The sequence below is a fragment of the Megalobrama amblycephala genome, linkage group LG18 (assembly GCF_018812025.1).
Source record: "Megalobrama amblycephala isolate DHTTF-2021 linkage group LG18, ASM1881202v1, whole genome shotgun sequence".
Taxonomy (NCBI): Eukaryota; Metazoa; Chordata; class Actinopteri; order Cypriniformes; family Xenocyprididae; genus Megalobrama; species Megalobrama amblycephala.
This window is the reverse complement of record NC_063061.1, coordinates 32,186,317-32,202,410: the sequence shown is the minus strand read 5'-3', so window position 1 is coordinate 32,202,410 and position 16,094 is coordinate 32,186,317. Positions and strand designations below refer to the sequence as shown.

General features: G+C 38.9%; 1 protein-coding gene across 2 annotated transcripts; it reads right to left on the bottom strand.

The window, feature by feature from the left end:
• Window positions 1-288: 288 nt before the first annotated feature.
• LOC125253287 (gastrula zinc finger protein XlCGF57.1-like) lies at window positions 289-16,093 on the bottom strand. Of its 2 annotated transcripts, XM_048167211.1 has the most exons (3): window positions 13,769-16,093; window positions 13,058-13,249; window positions 289-5,724 (listed from the first exon to the last, which is right to left on the bottom strand). In XM_048167211.1, exons 2-3 carry the CDS (start codon window positions 13,212-13,214, stop codon window positions 4,556-4,558), a joined length of 1,326 nt encoding a protein of 441 aa, XP_048023168.1. In that variant the 5' UTR covers window positions 13,215-13,249; window positions 13,769-16,093; the 3' UTR covers window positions 289-4,555. The 2 variants fall into 2 exon arrangements, with proteins under 2 accessions (XP_048023168.1, XP_048023169.1); XM_048167212.1 differs by lacking the exon at window positions 13,769-16,093 and having other exon boundaries at window positions 13,058-13,403.
• Window position 16,094: the final 1 nt, after the last annotated feature.

Below are 16,094 nucleotides of genomic sequence, written 5' to 3'. Positions count from 1 at the left end.
ATGACGTTCATATATCGACCCAACGGGGAATTAAACATATATGGTGAATTAACTACAACGAATTATAATCAATCACATATATGATTAGTTCTGGTTTAATAATTATGTGGAAAACTATCAGTTCGTCCACCGAAACGGAAAATTATCCACAGATTATCACGACAGAAATGTTATTCTCGGGCCGGGAGACTAACTTTCTATCATAGACTCCAAATATAGAGCAAGGATATTAGAATCAGAACGTTAAAGTGACTCGGTTGTTGCTAAAATGAGCAAGTGAACAAAAAGCATGGATATAATGAGTTTAATATACGAAACGGGTAATACACAGGTTATACGGCTAAATGGACACAAGTAAATACAAATACATACAAAGTAGAAGGAAAGGCAGAAACGAAAGAGATGATCAAAGCAGGTCAAATTGCAACCGTTCACCTGTAAGAGCCAGCAAGGAAACTCAGTATTTAAAATCGTAAAAACGTTATACTTGCATAGGTTAGTCAGGGTGCTTGGAGTTTCGGAGCGCTCGGTTTGATAGTTGCTTCTTCGTCCGGAGGTTGTTTCGGCGAAGTTTCAAACGAAGGTTTAACTGTTGTAATATGACCGGAAAATAAAGAAGAGAGTCCGTCTTGACGGCAGGAACTCGTGCAGAAAACTTGTGCCACCAAAAGACGCGTGTCATGGTGTTTTAAAGACAACAGACCAGAACGCCTTCTTGATAACGTCCTCCAATGCTAGCGTTGCAATTTGGCGGGTTTCCACATTCCTTTGTCCTGTCTCCCGAATAAATTTATGGTATGTTGAATCAATGCATTTTCTTCATAGTGTTATTAAACATTGAACGATGCATTTGACAGACATGTAACGTACATCAGTGAATAGCTCGGATTCACAGCTTTACGGAGAAATCAAACTCGACAGGTGTCCCTCGTCATATAAAGAAGATACCCTTTACACTCTATTACTACAGTTTCACATGAAAACTAACCTACTACAGTCAATTCTACAATTCTACACTAGTAACACATACATGCAGCGAGCACTACAATGGCAGATACATTCATATTTGTAGGTATAATGTTTGTGCATACAGTCTCTATGTAGGGGAGCCGTGTGTGTGTGTGTGTCTGTGGGTGTGTGCGTGTATTTTCCTTTTATGACCGTTTGGAATTTGGACCTGGTCCCTAGAAACCCGATCCGTGGTGTTGCACCCCCTTTGAAGTCGCGGAGGAGAGGTTAGGGGACTTATCGAAACAGTCATAAAAAGAGTCTCGTGATCCATTAGTGTCTGCCGGGCCGGAATCGATGTAAGATTTACAAACCAAAGTTCCGTGAATTGAGGCTTAAACACAGTTTATGGTGGGACCTGCTCATCCTTGAGACTGTGCAGACCCTACACTCATGTTCTGCTGTGCTGAGGGAAACATACATACGGCTCATGTGTCCGAACGCAGAGGTGAATGAACAGCACTTTAGTGACATTTGAATTTTCCGCTGTAATGCGATCTCATGCAAACAAATTGTGCTGGTAGATTACAGCAAAACAATCCACATGCACTCAAGCTTTTGCTCTGGTTGCATCGTAGGAAAACATATTTTTGTATTGTAGCACTGAGGAAACAAACACCAATGATATGTCTCTGAATGACAAGAGACCGAGGCAAGAGAAGTGATGCTTCTTCATGCTGAATATTGAATACCACTGAATACCGATGACGTCAGATTTTGTGACGTTGCTCCGACTTTGCTTTTCAAACCGGAAGACAGAAATCGCTCTAAAAAACGGCAAAATAATTAATTTCAACTTTTAAATAAAATTACTGAGTACCTTTAGTGTTTTCAATGATGTGCAGCCTATATATATATCTGTTCACAGCTCAAAAAATGTGTTCTGGGGTTTCAAGACCCTTTAATGTTAGTTCTTAATGATACCACATTACTTTATTTTAATAGCATAAAAATTGGCATTTGTTGAAAATTACATAAGCCAAAATTTGAAAAGCCTTTTAAAGTATTGTTAGTTCATGTTAACTATAGTCTGCAGGATAGTGTTAATGTCTACACAATCTTATTAAAGTCTTCCAGGTACCTAATGCTTACATGGAGGGACTACCCCAGAATATCATGCACTTTGCCAACTTTTTCTTATTTTCCCTGGCATTTCTGGACTAGTGTCGAGGACTAGTGCATCTTCAAGCCTAAATTCAGCATGAGTAAAATAAAGTACAGTTAAAATCAGATACTCCGAGACTTTTACTCAAGTTGTCTTAAGCCTCGGGTATACTTCACTTTCCGCGCCCGGACGCGTCACGCGCGCAGTCCCGTCCGCGCGTCTTTCAAAGTATACTACACCACGGATGCGCGCGGATGACCGCGTTTGTCACATGCGCACTACATCCTTTTTTCTATGCTCTACCAGACATCGGAGAGCAGCACTGAGTCGTGTCATCAACGTGACATTCACTGGGCATGATCGGAGAAGAAAAGAAGTGCATCCTTTCCCATATTTTACTTATCCCCCTCCATGAATTTGTCACCCTAAAGACATCTTTGTACTCTTTCAAACATGAATTGTACAAATGTGGTTACTTTCTAATCTCTTCGCACAAACGCTGGTCAAGTTCGCTGTCCATTGTCGTGTTTTTCTCTTTTTTTTAAACCAGTCTTTTCACACTCTTTTTTGACAGCTGAACACTGTGCTCAATACTGTGCGTATTGCCACCTAGTGGACTCCTCTATACTGCTTGCGCATGCGCTGTTGCACGCGGACTGTCCGCGCGGTCTCGAAATTTGGCCTGCACGCGGCCAGGGTGTGCGGCCGGCCGCGAGCCCTCCTCATGATAAAAAAATTACGTCATGCGGACGGTGCACGAACGCGGATGGCCGAAGTATACCTGGGGCTTTAGAATTGGTCACTTTTAACTTGTAACAGAGTCATTTTCATTGTAAAGTATGTGTACTTTTATTCAAGAATTGTTTTCAGGCAGTTTCCACAGTGACTTCTAAAACAGCTCTCTTTCGAGTGAAACTCTTTCTCTTCAGTGTGAATATTCATGTATTCCCTAAGGCTTCATTCCTATGTGACGCCATTCCTGCACAGAGTGCAGGTGTAAAGGCAAGAACACACCAAGCCGACACCGACGAACTAGTGGCGCTGAAAGCAGACTGCGGGTTGGGCTCACGTTGGCAGCGTCTGTGTCCAGAGTTGCCCTGACACACCAAACCGATGCTTGACAGCTGATGGACAAGCAGCACGCCCCTTCTGCGCCTGGGTAAGATGAAATGCCTTTCCAAGCCAGCAGGTGGCAGTATCTGAACAGCCAATAAGAATGATCAGATGGACCGAGGAGCTCCGATACTGATTCAACATGTCGAATCGGGCAGAAAAAAAAAAAGTCAATGAGGACCAACTTCAGCCGATGCTGCGGAACACACTGAGAAAACTTAGGCCCGTCCACATGGAGACACGTTTTTGTAAATACACACACATTTTGTATTGGATAGGCGTTTTGTCCACACAGATCTGGCGATTTTGGAAGGTAAAACCGCTATTTTTGAAACCGGCCCCCAGAGTGGATAAATCTGAAAACGGCGTCTTTGCGTTTTTGTGTGTACAGCCTATCCGTAAATTTAGAGAATTTATGGTGTCATCACCCCATTTGTCAACCCTAGTCAGACACTGCTAACAGCACAAAAATTGAGCGTCAGCGTTAGTTTAGGAAGGCCTCGTAGTCAAGCTCCGCTATCAGCTGATTCACAAATTCCAGCCACACCCATATCAGCTGATCCGGTTTCTATGGACTCCATTGGCAACTCTAAAATAAGGCGCATTACTTAAACGCAGCTTCCGTCTCTCTGCTTGCTTGGCTGCTTCCACTGCACGCTGCTTGTAACCCTCCTCCTTAAACTTGTGTTGAACTTAATCAGTGTCATTCTGTTGTCACTGATGCAGGCTCTGTTCTCAATAGGGGGATTTTCTGTTGCTCTCCCAGTTAAAAAATGGGAGGTTGTCCCCAGAAGCTGCTGCTGTTCCCGGTCTTGGCTTTTCATGGAGCTCATGAAAAGGACTGGGAATTTAGAACTGAGCCATACCGCAAAATTCTAACTTTAGCAAAATATGCCAATAAAAAATTTACTAAATTTTGTCTCTTGTAATTTTTGAATTAAGTGGTCCTGACTGAACAACAACATCAATACCAGACTCTATATGCTTGTGTTCATGCTGCAGAGGCTACTGAGCCAAAATAAAGCATTATTTCTAATCTTTACTATAGTTTTTATACAGTGCGCAAGGTTTATGCACATGCTCCAAGTCTTATTCGCTGCTTTAAGTGTATCTCTGTGACAGAATTACAGAGCCACATATTGGTCTGGCATGTATACTACATTGTTTTGATTCTTTTCAGAGGTTTCGTGTGGACGCAGATATTTCTTGAAACAAGGAAGAAAAAAAAAAAGATTGGATAGGGTAAGCTCCGGCTTCATGTGGACGTAGCCTTAGTCGGCCGAACAAAAACTACCCGACAACTTACTGTCGGCTTAGTGTGTTCCTGCCTTATGGCTTTTCTCCAGTGTGAATTCTCATGTGGACTGTAAGGCTTCTTTTATGACTGAAACTCTTTCCACATTGTTGGCAGGTGAAAGGCTTTTCTCCAGTATGAATTCTCATGTGGACTTTAAGGCTTTCTTCACGTGTGAAACTCTTTCCACATTGTTGGCAGGTGTAAGGTTTCTCTCCAGTGTGAATTCTCAAGTGGACTATAAGGCTTATTTTATGACTGAAACTCTGTCCACATTGTTGGCAGGTGAAAGGTTTCTCTCCAGTGTGAATTCTCATATGGCCTATAAGGCTTATTTTTTGACTGAAACTCTTTCCACATTGTTGGCAGGTGTAAGGCTTTTCTCCAGTGTGAATTCTCATATGGTCTATAAGGCTTTTTTTATGACTGAAATTCTGTCCACATTGGTAGCAGGCGAAAGGTTTCTCTCCAGTGTGAATTCTCATGTGGTCTTTAAGGTGGTTTTCACGTGTGAAACGCTTTCCACACTGTTGGCAGGTGAAGGGCTTCTCTCCAGTGTGAATTCTCATGTGGTATTTAAAGGTTTCTTTATGTCTGAAACTCTGTCCACATTGTTGGCAGGTGAAAGGTTTCTCTCCAGTGTGAACTCTCATGTGGTTTTCAAGTTTTCCTTTTCTATTAAAACTCTTTCCACACTGTTGGCAGGTGTGAGGCTTTTCTCCAGTGTGAATTGTCATGTGGGCTGTAAGGCTTCCCTTTTGACGGAAACTCTGTCCACATTGTTGGCAGGTATAAGGCTTTTCTCCAGTGTGAATTCTCATATGGTCTTTAAGGTTTCCCTTTTGACTGAAACTCTTTCCACATTGTCGGCAGGTATACGGCTTTTCTCCAGTGTGAATTCTTATGTGGTCTTTAAGGTTTTCTTCACTTGTGAAACTCTTTCCACACTGTTGGCAATAAGGCTTCTCTCTGGTGTGAATTATCATGTGGACTTTAAGGTTTCTTTTATGTCTGAAACTCTTTCTACAGTGTTGGCAGGTGAAAGGCTTCTCTCCAGAACTCTTAGTTCCAGTCTTTTGAGCTCTTTTTTGTGAGGAACCCTGTGTTGCTCTTTCCCCAGTCATGAAATGATGTTTATAATAATGTTCTTCCTCTTCTTGCCTTTCATTAAGTTCATGACTCGCCTCTTTCAGTGCCATTAGGTCTAGGGCAAAAATAGACATAAAACAATTTAGACATTTAAAAGCTTCAAAACCAACAACATGTTTGTATCCTATGGAACAGGGAAGGGCAGCTTTGGTACTGGAGGACCACTCTTTTGCAGAGTTAAGTTTCATCCCTAATCAAATACACCTGCCAGTAATTTTCAAGCATTCCTGAAGACTTTAGGCTGATTTTTACTTTTGCGTCAAGATGACGAATTCTGTGAAGGATGCAGTATATGGAGTGTCCTTAGCCAGAATTAAATGAGACGTCTTTTGTAGGACACACAGGCAGGAAAGAAAACAGGAAGTATATCGTTGCTATGCCAACATGTTCACGGCAGCCTTGTTGCGCTCTCAGACAATGAATGAAAATTAATAATAAATTTGTATGTAATTTGACAAGAAAATGTATTTGTTTTATTTTGGGTTATGCTTGAGCTGGCTAATGTACAACAGATATCTGTTACAGAGACAAAGGAGGAGGATATTAGGCAGAACAAAGTTTAAAACAAAAACAAGCTTGAAACTACTTATATTTAAATGGGTGATGAACTGAGAAATCAAATTTTCCTTTTGACACATAAGAGGTCATCATACTAAAAGAATATTCTGTAAGTTTTAGAGTTGAAAACTTCCTTATTAGTCCAATAAAAGCTTTAATTGACACCAGACCCAGAAAAAGACAGGATTTACAAAGTGGGGATCTATGAGGTCAAAGGGCAGCAAGCACCGCCTCTGCAGAAGATCAACGCCTACTTCATCCCTGCCTGTTTAGCCCCGCCCACCGAATCACGCATGACATGCAATAGAATAGGTAGCCTAAGTATTTAACTGTGTTAAATCTAATGCTTGATCTGATATTAATGATTCATGTACAGTCAGATGATCTTTGTCTATGTGTCAGTAAATCAAACCAGTGACTAAACTTCACCTTGCGTTGTTTCTCTTAGTAGGATGAAAATAATCAGTTATTTAACGGTGACTGAATTATATAAAGAAAGCTCAAAGAAAGTCCCCTTTGCAATCGTTGGAGCAGCACGCTGAAGCTGTCAATCAAACAGCGTGAGTTTATCAGTGACTGACGTGCAAAACTCCCGTTTTATTAAGTGAATCTCTTATATCGCGTTTGCAGTTAGTGAAGATGAAAGCATTTGTTAGTGTAGAGAAATTTAGTTGCAATGATGAGATCACAGCTTTCATTCGCTCAACATGTCTGTGATTGACTACAATGTTCATCTCTGCAACCTCTGGAGGATGCAGCCTTCGAAATGAGACACAGCTATTGTTTAGCCTTGTATCCGGCCTTGTCTCCGTGTTTTTGACCCTGGACTGTTTCCGTGTTTATGATTGTTTGCTGCCTGCCTAGACCTTTGCCTGTGATTGGATTATTTTTCTCGTTTCTGTTTGCTGGTGTTTGACCCTCTGCCTATATGACTACGCTCATCCTATTAATAAAGTCTGCATGTGGATCTCCAACTCTGTTGTCGCGTCCCATACATTACACATACAAGGAACAAAAGAAAACACAACGGGAAAAACACTAATAAAGCAGACAGCGGCAGTTATCGTACAAAACGTAATGTACATAATACACTCGAGTCAGCATATGATTATCGTGTTTATATTGTTTCACATGTACATGTTGAGAAAAAACTATAATATCCACATGCTCGGGTGAGAAAACAAGCTGCACTGACAGACGTTGCAGAGACACAAAGATAACAATAATACATAACGCTGTGCTAAGCTAAGTTTCTAACAGCAGCACTTTGTATTTTCTGTTCGTTAATATATCTCCCTCGATGAAACTTAAAGGAAGCATATGTCTCAAAATCATTTTGCTATTAGATAAGTTATCTTATCGGCTCACTCAGGTTACAGCTGCGCTTACCTGTTGTGAATGCAGTGATGAACAGCTTTCTTTCCTCATTTGATGGGTGTTTAGATTTCATGTGTTTTCTCATTATGGTGGTGATATTATAACTCAGTTTCAGTAATTCATTTGATCAAAAGTAATTCGATTGTGTAAGATCATTTTCATCTAAGTAATTCCAAACTTCGCGAGGCAGGCAACAACATTTTGCGACGATCAAATAAAATAAACCTATTAAACATGCTCCACAGCACCACCCGGTGCATTTAGTTATAACTGCAAGTCATGAAAACTCTCGGAGTGTTTGGTATGGTAATGGATATGACAATGTAGATATATTTGGTCTTGGTGGAATATTTCTGCTACGCTGCTGCTGCTTTATTGCTGCTGCTGCTGTTGATTACTGCTGCTGCAGAGCAAGTATGGGACTTGCTACTGCCAATACATACATGACCCGCTGCTGTGAGCAAGTAAGACATGCTGCTGCTGTACAATATAGCGTACATGAATAACCCCCCAACAGAGCAGGTTACATGATATTGGACAATACAAGCATTATTATAACAATATTATTATTATTATGTCAGAGATCCCCCATCAATGCAGAAGGCAAGATGATGATTCACCCTCACCCCCCAGCAGATCTACCGCCAAAACAAATGTACTGCTGCTGCTTCGAAGAGCCATAGGAACCGTGTGTATGCTATCTATGTGTGCCTGGTTCATTTTTGCCACAACAAATATTCTGGGCTGTAAGGCTTGGCTCTAGTGGCCTATTAGACTATATGTGCCTGGGCTATCACGTCGAATGGCTTAGCTCTAGTGGCCTATGTAAATGTGTGTCTGAGCCAAAAGGCTCAAACATACCAATTAGAACACACATTATGTGTGGCTTTAACAAATGGTAAAACATTGCAGGCTAATAGAGATAAGAAACCCTCCACGACCACCTGAGCAAATAATAGTATAATGATGTAGCATCATTTGATAATGTCATTGTAACCCTATATACTCCTAAAAGTAATCTCATTCAGATGAACGGAAAATTAATGAGCATGACTTCAACATGCATCAGCTGACCCAGCCCGAAACATGTAGGTACATAAAACATCAGCCCTGAAGAGTTGTTGAAGTTGAGCAATACTATGACACATTTATATTTACACATCATAATATCAATGAGATTAACAGAACTCACTATCTTGTCTGAGTTGCATGCTAATGCATTTCTATTACATCTTTGTCCCATATGCAATGGTTATGGCAGTGGATGCAATTTGACAGTGAATCCCATAACATAATTTCTCAGCGTGCAACTGACTGTCGGTCCTCACAGATAAACACAAATCAAACGTACGGCCGCATTTACTTATCTCAGTAGCGAACTCAAAGTTTCGCTACGTCAATGGCTGATGACCACACTGCAGCTACCGCTCAGATCAACAAAGCTTGTCCATAATTCGGCCACACTGCCTGCCGTTGCGACACACCGCATATAGAAAACACCTAAAGTTATCCAGAGCGCAACAGGAATTATACTATACAGATTATAACACAAAATTACACATTAAGCATCAACTGAGGCACTCTTGCTTCATTTGAAGAACACATGGAACTGCCTTTGCACACTCTAAGGTAAGCAGAAATGATAAATATCATTCTACGTGAAATCCATTAATTAAATGACTTACCGACCTTGCAAAATCGCTGTTCGTCCTGTAGTATGAAAAGTAAATGCACAATAAAATCCGAATACAGCTGCTCACGTACTTAGTATGTAAATAAGATGAAAACATTGTTTGGATTTTAATCACGATATATTCAGATTGCATGATCACTCATTAGCCGTCACAAACTCATCTCACTCAATAGCAAACAGGTTACTTTAGCCCTGCACGCGGCACGCACGCAACGTCTGCTGCGTTCTATATTGTTGGTACATGCTCCATGGCTATCTGAATTTGTTATCCATACTGCTGCTGCTGTACAAAATACTTGCTGTAGCTTCGTTAGAATGTGATACAAGCGAAACGCGTTTCCATTTAAAGTTCAGCAAGCTTGTCTCTGTATCATTATAAAACATGCATATGCGCTAGCTGCTAAAATGCTTAGTAATTCTCTCTAAGCATTAAACACTGTTGATATGACATGAATTGATAAAGCAGACTACACAAATGCACAGTGATAGTATAAGAACCCATGTACTTATCTTAGATGATTTCTGAAGCACGTTGCATTACTAAGCAACACTAACTCATGTATTTAAAGATTAAGCACGCATGCTCATTGGCTACTAATACAGCAGGAACCATCATTATAGATAATGATGTGATAATTAGCAGGTTGTGTTAAAGGACCTATTAGTCTGCGCCATCTAGAGTTTCATGCCAGAACTTTGTATTTTTAGTTCTTAGGATTTATCATGGATTCACTGCATTACGGCCAGCAAATCAACATAGTAAAATTCATATAGTCTTTATTTTTTCGAATATAAATTACAGATCGGATATTCAAATATTGGACTATTTGTGCACACCCCTAGCATAGACTACTGCGCAGCGTCTCGGGTGAAGGTGCGACACAGAAATAAAAATCAGCCTTTACTGTTACATTTTGGGGTTGGGTTAATTTTTTACAGGTGTCTTTGATCAGGGATGGACTCTGCATAATAGTGTCCCTTCAGGACCAGAGTTGCCCATCTATAGATCTTATACACCAGTGGTTTTCAAACCTGGTCCAAAGGGACCCACCACTGCACATTTTGTATGTATCCTTTATTTTTCACATCTGGTGAAGATCATCAGCTTGTTAGAGGAGAGCTGACATTGATGGAGGAATTTACAAACTACAATTTCTGTTCATCACCGGACCTGATATAAACCTAAATATACTCAAATTATTTAAATTAATTGAAAAGTGTTTACTATTCAATAATTAATAGAAGATATTTGTTGTTGTAATGATGTCAGACATAGCACACACAATAGTAGTAGCCATTCTGTACTCCGGCACGGTTAGCGATCCGGGCCAGGGCCCGGTACAGAGCCATCACACTAGTGACATTAGACGGAAAGAATGAGTGCTTATGAGATGTGTTTTCTCAGCACAAAACTGGTTATACTGTAACTATGGTTAACTTCACAGACTTCAGTGAATGAATACCAGTACAAACATGTGCATCAAACAGATGGAGCACAGTTGAATAGAAATAAAACACTAGATGTCCTGTTACTGGAGATCTACATACATGCAGAGTTCAGATCCAACCCTGATCAAACACACCTAAAGAAGTAAAATAAGATCTCCAGGAACAGGATTGGGCATACCTGCTCTAGGTTCATCAGCTCATTATTAGAGACTCATGATCGGAAATTAATTTCTAAAATAAATCTACAAAGTGTCCTGTTGAGGTACTCCAGGGCTGCGCTCAAGTTCAGATTTTTATGCCCTTCCCTTGCTAACTTAAGGACTCAGAAGTACATCATTGTTTACACTGAACCAACACTGGCAGAATCTGTCTAGCTACTTTAAATGTACCTCTCTAGGCTCTTGATTGCTTGGAATATGCAATGGAGCTGATTTGCACATAGTAAGTTAGTTATTGGCAGATCTGAGGGACCTATAGGAGCTGAGTTCAGAGATATAGGATGGTACTTGTCCATTAAGAGCTTTAAAAACAATCAGCAACATCTTTAAATTGAATTCTGAAAAAGACAGGAAGCCAGTGAAGTGATAAAATTCAAGTGATATGATCTTGTTTTTTGCACTAGTTAACGGTCTATCTGCTGCATTCTGGACCATCTGCAAACGTGCCAATGAAGATTGAGGAAGGCCAAGGTACAGCGAATTACAACAGTCCAGCCGTGATGTGACAAATGCATTAATAACTTTCTCCAAATCTTGAAAGAAAAAGTGTTGATTTAAGTCTGGAAATGATTCTCAGTTGATAGAAGCTGTTTTTAACAACTGAGCTAATTAGTTTTTCAAGACAAAGCTCAGAATCAAAGACAACGTCTACATTTTTTGCATGTGACGTAATATATGGAGTAAGACTGTCTAAGTAATTTGCTATCGAATTTCTGTTTTTGGAGGGTCCAAAAATAATCACCTCAGTTTTCTCATTGTTAGCTGGAGGAAATTATTTGCCATCCAGCATTTAATATCCTCAAGACAGTCCATGAGAGGCTGCAGAGAATCTCTAGTTTTCACTGGAAGGTACAACTGAGAATCACCAGCATAGAAATGAAAAGAAATTTTGTATTTTTTGATTATGTTGCCAAGTGGAAGCATGTACAAATTATTAAATTAAAGTAATGGCCCCAGTGTTCCAATGTTTTCTTATGTTCCAGACAATACTGTATCTAAAACAGGAAGTAATGTTTTTCAATATTAGTGCTCATTTGAATCTGATCAAAATATGTCTGCTGACAATTGTAATATTTGCAAAATTCCCTAAGGGTTAAAACAACTATTTTTGACACTGGACTAGTGGATGACGTAATGGGTGAAATAACCTTTTATTTTAACAAAAACATCAGTTTGAGTGGGTTGGGAACTTCCCTGTATGCTTATAGTATAATATGGACTGAGTTGTTGATAATTGAGCTTTTTCTCTCCTTTGCTCTCCTGGGCTTCTGCTTCTTCTCTCTTATCTGCAAATGTCTTAATTATTATTCTTCCTTTTTGTATATTCTGAACTTCATCTATTAGATACAATACTCAGATTTTAGAATGTTATTTTACCTTTTGGTTTTATTAAATATTTCCATTATTGATTGAAGTTTGCGTGTGAAGCTAAATTTAATTGTAATGAAAAAATAATTTTTCCATCAACGTTATTTATTTATTTATTTAATATGGACATAGCAATAACATTGGACAAACCAGATGCATTGTTTAAAGTGTTATAGCACATGTGCTAATTTTCAACACCAGTCCATAGGGACTTTTATAACAGAAAGAAAAAACAAAAAAAACACATTATTAAACAAAACCCAGCACAATTTACACATGGGAACAACTTTGGCCCGATTTAAGCCACTTTTTGAGCTCTCTGGTGAAGATGTTAATATTGTTCTGTAATTTAGCCCCTCTATAGACGAAGCTAGACTGTCCAAAAGATGTTCTAAACTTCGGGAGCACACAATCCCCACTAACTGAGGCTCTGGTGGAAGGTCTTATCATCAGCCTGGATCTCTTTTCCCAAGTTTTTGCATCAATTTCCAAAGGGGAAATTTGAACTGCGTTGCATGATGAAATTCATTCAGCATGTGCAAACCTTAATTAAACAATTTCATGATCAATTAAAAAGGAATTTATACCTGAATGATTACGCTGGAATGAATGGATTCTGTAATATCATCTGTAAGATTATACTTCTGTATATTCTCTATTTCTGTAGAGCTGGACATTTTAATAATGATCAAATGACTGAGTTCAGCTGTGAGAATAAAACCAACCTGTTTGTTCCTCAGTTTCTTCATGTTTCACACTGAATGTTTCTTCAGTCTTTATTTCTTCAAACTCCTCTTTATTAAACTCAATCTTCATGTCTTCAGACTCATCTTTAATAAAATCAATCTTCATGTCTTCAGTCTCATCTTTAATAAACTCCATCTTTAAGAAGAGAATAATTAAAAGTCTTCAATGACCTGTTGGACAAAAAAACACTCAAAACTAACGCTGCAAATGAATAAACTTCATTTATAGATATTTATGATATACATTTTAGTATTTAATGAATTATAGATTATATTTAAATGATTACACTGATGAAAACATGATTAGTTAGTTAGTTAGTGTTTGTTGTTCTCGTTCATGTTCACTGTTTGAGCAGCACGTGTCGTGATTCACTGAATCATTTCTCAAAGTGTTTGATTCAATTGACTCGGAGTTGAAAAGTTCAGTTTCTCCATCACTACTCTCCAGAGACTGAACTCGTGTTCATGATAAACTGATTTATGATTTATAGAGAGAAATGAGACGCAGGTTTACTGTTTCTCATCAGTGGATATGAGTTTTACTCACACAAATATCCTTCATTACAGTTAGATAAAGAATCACAATGTTACATTAAATAGTAAATAAACTCATTTCACATCGCTGGTAAAACTATTAAAAATACAAGACTGTTTCTATCGATTAAAACAGCTTAAATTCTTAAAACAAACCTTTCTTCAGCAGAATCACAAGAATCACAGCAGATGCAGGAGCGCGGCGCAGTCTTATGACGTCATGTCGTCACTCCAAAATAAAAGTCGTGCATAGAAATCGAGATATTTAAAACAAAATGCAACACTATTACACTAATAATCAGTAAAAATCATTCAGTAGTTATTAATAGAATAACAAAACACAAACCTTTACATTCAATCGTGTTTGGCCCATTTATTTATGATCACAGCGCATACACATACAAACTTTTAGTCCAAAAGTGCGCACATTTGTAGAAATACACATTTCAGATTTCATTACATAGAATATAAGCCGGGCCGTACGCAGGGTTTCATGATTACCCTGGTCAGAAAATGACGTTTGTTTGGGGGGTACAGGGGCATGCTCCCCTAGAAAATCTAGATTTCCCTGGTGTACATATGTGCATTTTTAAGATGTTTTAAAGGGGTGGTTCAGTGTTTTTTATAGGATTGATTGTGTTCTTAGGGCACAGTTTAAGTAAGTAAGTAAGTAAGTTTATTTATAAAGCACATTTATCACAGCAGAGCTGACCAAAGTGCTGAACAAAGTCAAAAGATAAACAAAAAATAAACAAAACAGATGATACAATAAAACAATAGAACATAGACAAAATCCAATTAAAATGCCTGGAAATAAAGATATGTTTTCAACTTTTTCATTTTAAAAGTTGTATTGGAAGGTGCAAGGCGAATGTCCAGTGGAAGTTGGTTCCAGAGACGGGGGGCAGCAATAGAAAAAGCCCTATCACCCTTCATTTTTAAGTGTGAACGAGGGACAACCAAGAGAGCTCTATCAGAAGATCTTAGAGATCTGGAGGATGAAGAAGGAATAAGATGAACTGAGAGATAAGATGGGACTTGACCATTAAGAGCTTTAAAAACAAACAACAACATTTTAAATTGAATTCTAAAATAGACAGGAAGCCAATGAAGAGAGGCTAAAATTGGTGTAATGTGATCTGTTTTCTTTGCCCCGGTCAACGGTCTTGCAGCTGCATTGTGTACCATCTGTAAGCGTGCAATGGATGACTGAGGAAGACCCAAATATAATGAATTACAATAGTCAAGGCGGGAGGTGATAAAAGCATGAATGACTTTCTCCAGGTCATTAAAAGTTAAAAATGATTTCAGATCATTTCAATGATCCGTAACTGATAAAAACTGTTCTTGACAACTGTATTAATTTGATTTTAATTTGATTAATTTAGCTAAGCAAAGTTCAGAGTCCAGAATGACCCCAAGATTCCTAACCTGGGAGGAGACTGAGGGGAAATGCTTGCCAAGCTCATTTATGAGACCATTTCTCAACTTAGGGGGGCCAAAGACGATTACTTCAGTTTTATTTTCATTTAGTCGAAGAAAGCTATTGGACAGCCATTTCTTGATGTCCTCAAGGCAGGCCAATAAGGGTTGAATGGTATCGCCAGCTTTCAATGGTATGTACAACTGGGTATCATCAGCATATAAATGAAATGAATCATTATGTCTCCTAATAATGTCCCTCAAAGGTCGCATATATAAATTACAAAGAAGTGGCCCCAAAATGGATCCTTGAGGCACTCCACAGGTAATAGGAGCAACAGATGAAGAAAACTTACCTAACTCAACAGAAAAAGACCTGTCTCTAAGATATGAGTTGAACCACTGCAAAGCAATACCTCCAATACCAAACAGATTTTCTAACCGGCAAAGGAGAATATCATGATCAACTGTATCAAAAGCAGTTGTAAGATCAAGAAGCAGCAGGACTGAATTTTTACCACTATCAACTGCAAGCAAAATGTCATTGAATACTTTAAGCAAAGTAGACTCAGTGCTATGATGAGCAGAGAAACCAGATTGGAGAGTTTCTGTTAATTTAGCTGTATTCAAAAAGGAAATCAATTGTGAATATACGACTTTTTCTAAATGTTTTGATAAAAATGAAAGCTTAGAGACAGGCTGATAATTATCAAGGCAAGTTTCCTCTAAACCCTGTTTCTTAAGCAAAGGTTGAACTACAGCATGCTTGAAACATTTCGGGACTACCCCAGCACTTAGAAACAAGTTAATCATTGACTGAATGGAAGTACCGATTTCAGAAAAAGAGGCCTTAATGAGCACCTGCCCCTTTGCCCCTTGGTGGCCAAAGTGCCCTTTTGTCAAAGCAAAATTTCCTCTAATTTTTTTTGTAATAACATGACCTTTTGTGAATGCCTGCCCATGCCCAATCTAAATATTAGTAAAATTTATGAATAATAATTTAGTCGTAAATAAAATTTACATGATGACCATTCACCTGTCGACGACAACCTCATCCGAC